We start from the raw sequence: 8,544 nt of genomic DNA, 5'->3' as shown, positions 1-8,544 counted from the left end.
GTTGCCAGATAAGTAATGAAAAAACATTGTTCTGCTGCTTTTAAATGAATGTATGTTGACCCCAACTATTGTTTGTGCTAAGCGAGGGTGCACGTTTTTCACCACCATGTGGGAGGTCTAGCTGGTTGGATCAGATGATGGGTGATCATTTAATGAAACTTTTTATTTGGTGAACAGAAAAGTCAAAGTTTTTGTATAATTGGGCTTTTTAAAATCGCTTTACTATATTTTTCATAGACTAAAACTTTCATAGATATTATACATACACTATTTTTTTCTTTCTTACATGTACAACTTTTGAATATAAAGGATATTTTAAGCTAAAACGTTTATTTTAGAACCATTTAATTCAGATCAAGTGCAGATATTACTAAAATCTCCACAGAGATCTTAGACATTTAAAACAGCGATACATATTCATTGTCTTAAAGAAATAGAAATTTAAAACTTTAGCTAGGGGACATGCTTCCTTTAGGTTTTCTCTACAAGTTCAAACTGAAAAATGTCCCTTTTCTCCTGAAAGCACTTCTGCAGCTTTAATCATGCAAGCAATTCATGGGGAAGCTGAAGGATGTGCAACTTCTGATCCAGGAGAGATGTAGTCCAGGACAGGAAGCGACTGCTACACTCCCGATGAAGAACCTGAGAGCTCCAGGAATAGCTTCGATGACGAGGCCACGGGACTTGATGCCGTGTTCAGTGAGATCCACGAGACCCAGGAAGCCCAACGGCATCTTTAAGAGATCCATGGAAATCTTTAAAATGAACTATGAGTGGGACCATATGGTGATCCTGTGGGCTTTAGAAGAGAGAAAAAAAAATGAAAGCATATTATCATACGTGAAATCATCTCCATCCATCCTTTCTGATGCACTATTTTTTTCCAGGTGTAATGCTTTGGAACAGGAGCCCGCAGACATGATTGAATTTTATCAGAAGGAAATTACAAAACTTGAAAGAGGAGCTGAACAGCATTAAAGAGAAGATTGAGCACGCGTATCATGAAAACTGATTTTCATGCGAGTATTTAAACAAAACTTGGCACAAAAAGGTAAAAAAAATAAAATAGGAAACCAAACCACATTGTTAAAATCCCAATTAACGGATTTGACTGGTTTCCCATGTGCCTTACAAGCTTGCACACACCCAATTCAAAGTTGGAGAAAAACAATTTTCAGACAAACTGAAGTTGAATCCATGAGATTATTCTTGATCTGTAATCCTTCTCTGGTATACATGTATGAGATTGAGGTTTGTCGTTCATGCCGCACGGTGGAGCAGCAACATGTGATGCACACAGAGGGGGATGAGACCATACCACGGACAGCGCTCGAGAAATGAATCATGCTTTTAGCAGTTTTGACAGCCATCTTGGTGTTTATGTCCCACTGTTATTCTGCTGAAACCCTCTGGACGAATGCTTTTAGTTCCGTTTTTCAGTCTTCCACTTCCTATGGAAGTACAGGGATGTCATTTTACTGCACTTTAAACCCTAAAAATGAATAAAGAGGTTAACCTCTGGATGTTTAATGAACAGTTTTGTAGAATATATACAGAACAGGTTCATCCTTGATGAGCAACTTTTAGAGATTTTCAATTTGAAACCTTTCAGTTTAAGAGCAAATATGCCACATGCAACAAAATACCAAAAATCATAACATCTGAAATGAAGACATTCTGCTTCAGAAGATTAAAAAAAAAAAAGTAACTTTATTGGAAAAAAATAAAACGGTATAAAAACAAAAAAAAATTAGTTTACTTTGTCTTTTGTTTTGCTGATTTAGCGACAGGAGCATCACCATCTGCCTTCACAGCTTTACCCTGAGAAGCTTTAGCAGTTTTGGGCCTTGTAGTCTTTGTTGCTTTAGTAGAGTCGGTCGCTTTAGCTTTGGTTGAGTCAGAGCTCCCCTCACTTCCGTTTGCCTCAGCTTTTTTAGCCTTTGGTTTCTTTACAGGAGCAGGCTTTTCGTCCTTCTTGGCCTTCCTGGGAGGCATCGGGTCCTAAAAATAAAAATAAAATGTATACATTTGCACAGCATGCTTATAAGAACTGGATTAAAACAAACTAATTGATACTCCTGCACAAAACTTTATATTTGCAACATTTTATCAACTAGAGCTGCTTAAATAAAACCTTAAGTATATATTTTTTATTTATCATCTAAAATAGGAAGTGGTCCTGACAGTTTTAAAATTTGTCTACTGTAATTGTATTGACCTTTTATGAAGTGCTCACTGATGCATTTAATGAACATTAAAAAAAAAAAAAAAAGTCTTAATATTTTGTTGTCCGAAAGATTTGTACAGTTTGTGACATTTGACTATGTTTGCCAAACACCTTGAACCGCTTCAACATGGCATTTTAAAAACCTGCAGTTATTCTGCACTCGCTCAAGGCGAGAACTTCTATGCAGGCTGACAAACATCTTATCAGGACTATGGCCTATCTAGAAGTGCTTCATGGACAAATCTCTTAATGTCAAATGCATAATAAGTTTATAAATGTGCATGCTGGTAGGGTTTTTGATGTCTTAATTCGTGTCCTGATAGGACAAGATGTGAAAATATCTTTTTTGTAATACCACTATCCATCCTCATGGCCCTTTACTTTTTCCTATCTAAAACAAAGTATTCCGATAAAGGATAAGAGGCCGCGCTCCTGTAGCAGCAGCAATGTGCACTCCGCCCATCTTTTGGACGACTGTACGAACAAAACCTCGCTGTAGTTCGGTACAATTATAAAAGCTTATCTGATTCTTTTGTCACATGGTGCAATTAGTATTGCAAATGCTGCATTATTTGACAGTGTAGGAGTATCAACTTTCATCTAAAGACAAAATTTAAAAAATCAGGTGTACGCCACCCAAGCCAGTTCAACATACTCAAACTGGTTAATGTTTACGAGCATTATCAGCAAACCTTCAAGGTTTAAAGCAAATTTACATTTTACACAATATTTAGCTACTGATTTGACCAATTCTGTTAGATAAAAAGGCTGTTTATGGCACAATAACAGATATAAAAAAAAATCCTCAGGAAACTTCTGAATTATCCCTCCACCATCTCACCTCTGCAGGCTTCACCTCTCCACTTGCAGTGCTGTTCTTCTTAGCACCACCTAAAAAGAAACCCACCAATCATTAATCACCTGTCATCAATGACAGAGTGCGTTTGTGCACATTTGTTTTTTTATTAACGAAATCCCATTTACAACCAATTCCTTTTGAAATTAATTCAAATCAAGATGAACGCCACAGCTAAGACACTCAAGCATATAGAAAAAAAATTCTGATGACTCAGCTTTAACAAACTCACAATGTAGTGTGGTAGTAGCTGACGGTCGTTCACTGCACATACTTGGAGCTAACGGATCATGCAAGATATACTAAAAATCATGTCATTTTCTAATCTCTGGCACAAAATATGGTGGGTGATGTGCATTCCTTCAAGTAATGCTGGGCCTCTCCCTCCACTTACCTGCTTTTTGTGGCCGTTTAACCTCATCTTTAGCTGCCTTTGGAGCTTTTGGCACATTTGGATCAGTGTTCTCACTTTTAGGCTTTGAGACCATTTTTGGTGGAAGCTTGTAAACAAAGAAAAAATTAAAACCACATAGCTTAATGAGCTTTAACCCAGTTGGATAAATCCAGCATCCTACCCGGAATCGTCCCAGTGCACCTGAAGTGATGGTGGAGTTGGGGGGCCTCACCAGAGCCCCGCTCTCAATCCCCTTTATCAGAGCTCTGCGGACAAAGTGCTTCAGCCTGACGCCATCTGCTGAGGGGTACTTCACCTTGATGTACTTCTGGATGGCTTGGGATGAAGCCCCTTTGCGCGAGTCCAGAACTTTAAGCGCCTCGCGCACCATGACGATGGTGGGCGGATGAGAGGTCAGTTTGCGCAGCGTCGCAGCGTCTGCGGAAAGATGACGAGACTGCGTCAAAAAGAAGAGGTTTGATTGCATTTCTGTTAAAACTGCTGCTTCCATACCAGATTTCTTCTCCCCAACTTCCACACGAGCACTGCTTGATGACGGTGGTGGAGGAGGAGGAGCAGAACGCGCGGCTGCTCTTTTAGGAGGCATTGTCGCGCAAATGTAGGAGAAAGACGCAAAAAGTGCGATAAAAGAGCAAAAGCGTCATGACTGACTTTAAGCATGTGCTTCCGCTGAAAGGAGAGCAGGTGAGTCTCATGAGCAGCTGATTGATTTTCAGCTCCACAGGTAAAGCAAGGCTGCTGCGTTTCCACATTTACACGTGACACAGTTTTGACAGACTTTTTCAACCAGTAAACAACAACATAAACAACAAAAGCATGACAGAAAATAACAATTTCTTTGGTAGAAAATTCAAATATTTCATATATGGTAGCTGCAAAAAAAATAGCACTTTTAGCTCCATCTGTAGGCCTACAATTGAAAATGAAAAACGAGGGAATAAATAAAGTATTATGCATAAAATAGTTAATAATTAAAGTTAATTTAGACATCACATTACTGTATTCAGCAATGGACAATAAAAAAGCATCATAACAGGCAGACTTTGAACATGCTGTCATATGCATGGTTTATTTTTGCTGTCAGGTTTGGCCACCAAAAGTTGCATGAAGTAAAATTTGAATAAGACAAAAAAAATGATGTGAAAAAGTCTAATGAGTTTCACTGGTGTGTGCACACAAGTCTGCAGACTGAGACCCTGAGGGTGAAGAAACCATAGTTTATCTAACAAAACTGAAGATGCAGAAAAATTGATCAAACAATCAGAATTTGATGTGCATTTGAACATCTTCCCATGTTTGAACACGTGAAGGTTTTTCATGACAGCTGAAGATGTGTGTCAGTGGCCTACGTGTGGTTTATTTTGATGCTCACTGTGGTGAACTTTAGAACAGAATCACACGTTCCCCTTCTCACAGACGCTCATCTTCTCTGAAGAGCTGTCTCAGTCATGGCTGGCTGCATAATTATCATCATCCTCAAGTGTAAGTTATCTCTTCTTCTATAAAATATTTGATATTGTATGTTATATTAGGTCATTTTATTTAGAAGTTCTTTTTATTGCTTATCTGCTGTTTGTTTCATTTAAAGAGGGAGAAAAGAGTCGAGTGAAAGTTGTTGAGACACTTGTCTTGATCTTGATTCCAACCTCTGAAATTTCCAAATTAATATGATTTTTATAAAGAAAAACTTTTGTTAAATTATAAATAAGTTTTGTATTTATATTGTTGACATGTTTCCAACAGGCTTTTTTGTTCTAATACAAACACAAGGTCAGTGTCTGGTTTTTGTCTATCATGATTTATCACCATGTTTCGATTTTACTAGTTTTTGCTACAATTAAAAACTAAAATTTCTCAATAATGTTACCATATCAAATTGTCAATTGGGCATTTAATCCTCTCTTTTATCTTTTGTCTAAATTTTCAGCTCTTCCTCAGGCTAAGCTGAGAGTATTCCCACCAGTAATCAAAGAATCAGACTCTGTCTTATTGACCTGTGAGGCTCCATCATTTGTTTCTGTCCATCAGTGTTTTTTCTATGTGAACGGAGTAACTAAAACAGTTCACTCTTGTGAGGAGACATTTAGAGGAACTGATCTGCTGAGGATATCCAGGCAAAGTTCACTTGCTGAGGTTGAAGTGAGATGTTTTTACACAGTACTGATCAGAGGTAACAATCGTCCGTCTCCACACAGTGACACAGTCTACATCACCATAGGTGAGTGACCTCTTCTTCTCCTCTTCTTCTGTTGTGTTGCCAAGCTATAACATGTACAGATACATCTAAATAAAATTAGAATATCATGAAAAAGTTCAATTTTTTTATCAAATCATTTCAGAAAGTGCAACTCGTATATTACATAGATTCACTGCAGAGTGAAATATTTCAAGCCATTATTTATTGTTGACTATGGCTTACAGATAACGAAAAAAACAACATTCAGTGTCTCAGAAAATTAGAATATTGTGGAGATTCAATATTGTAAACTCCTGGTGTCACACCCAACCCAGTGAATTAACTCGTAGACATGAGCTACAAAATGTCTCAGTCCTCAAGTCGAGCCACTCCTGAACCAGAGACGATGTAAGAAGCATCTTACCTGCTGAGGAGAGAAAGAAATGGACTGTTGCTCAGTGGTCCGATGTCGTCTTTTCAGATGAAAGTAAACTCTGCATGTCATTTGGAAATTAAGGTCCCAGAGTCTGGAGGAAGAGTGGAGAGATCCAGAATCCACGTTGCTTGAAGTCCAGAGTGAAGTTTCCACAGTCAGTGATGGTTTGGGGCCATGTCCTCTGCTGGTGTTAATCCACTGTGTTTTCTGAAGTCCACAGTCAATGCAGCATCTACCAGGACATTTTAGAGACTTCATGCTTCTTTCTGCTGACAAGCTTTATGGAAATGCTGATTTAATTTTCCAGCGAGACTTGGCACCTTTTCTTTTTCATTATTTTTAAGTCATATTTGTCAAAAATACAAGAAATAAAGGCTTGAAATGTTTCACTGTATGTGTAATAAACCTGTGTTATACAGGTCCTTCTCATAAAATTAGCATATTGTGATAAAGGTCATTATTTTCCATAATGTAATGATAAAAATGAAACTTTCATATATTTCAGATTCATTGCACACCAACTGAAATATTTCAGGTCTTTTAATTGTTTTAATACTGATGATTATGGCATACAGCTCATGAAAACCCAAAATGCCTGTCCCAAAAAATTAGCATATTTCATCCCACCAATGAAAGACAAGTGTTTTTAATACAAAAAACACCAACCTTCAAATAATCATGTTCAGTTATGCACTCAATACTTGGTCGGGAATCCTTTTGCATGAATGACTGCTTCAATGCGGCGTGGCATGGAGGCAATCAGCCTGTGGCACTGCTGAGGTGTTATGGAGATCCAGGATGCTTCGATAGCGGCCTTAAGCTCATCCAGAGTGTTGGGTCTTGTGTCTCTCAACTTTCTCTTCACAATATCCCACAGGTTCTCTATGGGGTTCAGGTCAGGAGAGTTGGCAGGCCAATTGAGCACAGTAATACCATGGTCAGTAAACCATTTACCAGTGGTTTTGGCACTGTGAGCAGGTGCCAGGTTGTGCTGAAAAATGAAATCTTCATCTCCATAAAGCTTTTCAGCAGATGGAAGCATGAAGTGCTCCAAAATCTCCTGCTAGCTAGCTGCATTGACCCTGCCCTTGATAAAACACAGTGGACCAACACCAGCAGATGACATGACACCCCAGTGACTGTGGAAACTTGACACTGGACCTCAAGCAATGTGAATTCTGTGTCTCCTTTCTTCCTCCAGACTCTGGGACCTTGATTTCCAAAGGAAATGGAAAATTTACTGTAATCAGAGAACATAACTTTGGACCACTCAGCAGCAGTCTCAGGCGAGATGCTTCTGACGCAGTCTCTTGTTCAAAAGTGGCGTGACCTGGGGAATGCGGCACCTGTAGCCCATTTCCTGCACACGCCTGTGCACGGTGGCTCTGGATGTTTCTACTCCAGACTCAAGTCCACTGCTTCCGCAGGTCCCCCAAGGTCTGGAATCGGCCCTTCTCCACAATCCTCCTCAGGGTCCGGTCACCTCTTCTCGTTGTGCAGCGTTTTCTGCCACACTTTTCCCTTCCCACAGACTTCCCACTGAGGTGCCTTGATACAGCACTCTGGGAACAGCCCATTCGTTCAGCAATTTCTTCTGTGTCTTACCCTCTTGCTTGAGGGTGTCAATGATGGCCTTCTGGACAGCAGTCAGGTCGGCAGTCTTACCCATGATTGCGGTTTTGAGTAATGAACAAGGCTGGGAGTTTTTAAAAGCCTCAGGAATCTTTTGCAGGTGTTTAGAGTTACGTCGTTGATTCAGATGGTTAGGTTAATAGCTTGTTTAGAGAACCTTTTCATGATATGCTAATTTTTTGGGACAGGCATTTTGGGTTTTCATGAGCTGTATGCCATAATCATCAGTATTAAAACAATTAAAGACCTGAAATATTTCAGTTGGTGTGCAATGGATCTGAAATATATGAAAGTTTCATTTTTATCATTACATTATGGAAAATAATGACCTTTATCACAATAGGCTAATTTTTTGAGAAGGACCTGTATATAAGTTTCACTTTCTGAAGTCCATCCATCTTCTACCACTTATCTGTTGTCGGGTCATGGAGGCAACAGGTCCAGGATAGAAACCTGGACATTTCTCTCCCCAGGACCACTTCCCAGCTTGTTCTGGAGGACCCCGAGACGTTCCCAGACCAGAGAAGATACACAATCCCTCCAGCAACTTCTGGGTCTTCTTTGGGGCTTCCCACAAATGGGGCGTGCCTGGTAAACCTCTAAAAGGAGGCGTCCAGAAGGCATATAATCAGATGCCATGACCACCTCAACTGACTTCTTTTGATGTGGAGGAGCAGCGGCTCTACTCCGAGCTCCCCCCAGATGACGAAGCTCCTCACCGTATCTCTAAGGCTGAGTCCAGCCACCCTGTGAAGAAGCTAATTTCAGCTACTTGTATCCGGGATCTCGTTCTTTCGGTCAT

At 39.7% G+C, this 8,544-nt stretch overlaps 1 protein-coding gene across 1 annotated transcript; it reads right to left on the bottom strand.

Annotated features, from left to right (window-relative positions):
* Positions 1-1,755: 1,755 nt before the first annotated feature.
* LOC119412481 (sperm-specific protein PHI-2B) lies at positions 1,756-4,183 on the bottom strand. Its single transcript, XM_037679492.1, has 5 exons — positions 3,991-4,183; positions 3,659-3,915; positions 3,478-3,583; positions 3,069-3,118; positions 1,756-2,001 (listed from the first exon to the last, which is right to left on the bottom strand). Exons 1-5 carry the CDS (start codon positions 4,082-4,084, stop codon positions 1,756-1,758), a joined length of 753 nt encoding a protein of 250 aa, XP_037535420.1. The 5' UTR covers positions 4,085-4,183.
* Positions 4,184-8,544: the final 4,361 nt, after the last annotated feature.

This window comes from Nematolebias whitei, chromosome 7, assembly GCF_014905685.2.
Source record: "Nematolebias whitei isolate Nwh7 chromosome 7, NemWhi1, whole genome shotgun sequence".
Taxonomy (NCBI): Eukaryota; Metazoa; Chordata; class Actinopteri; order Cyprinodontiformes; family Rivulidae; genus Nematolebias; species Nematolebias whitei.
Note: the sequence above shows the minus strand (reverse complement) of the source record. Positions and strands in the feature narration are given on the sequence as shown.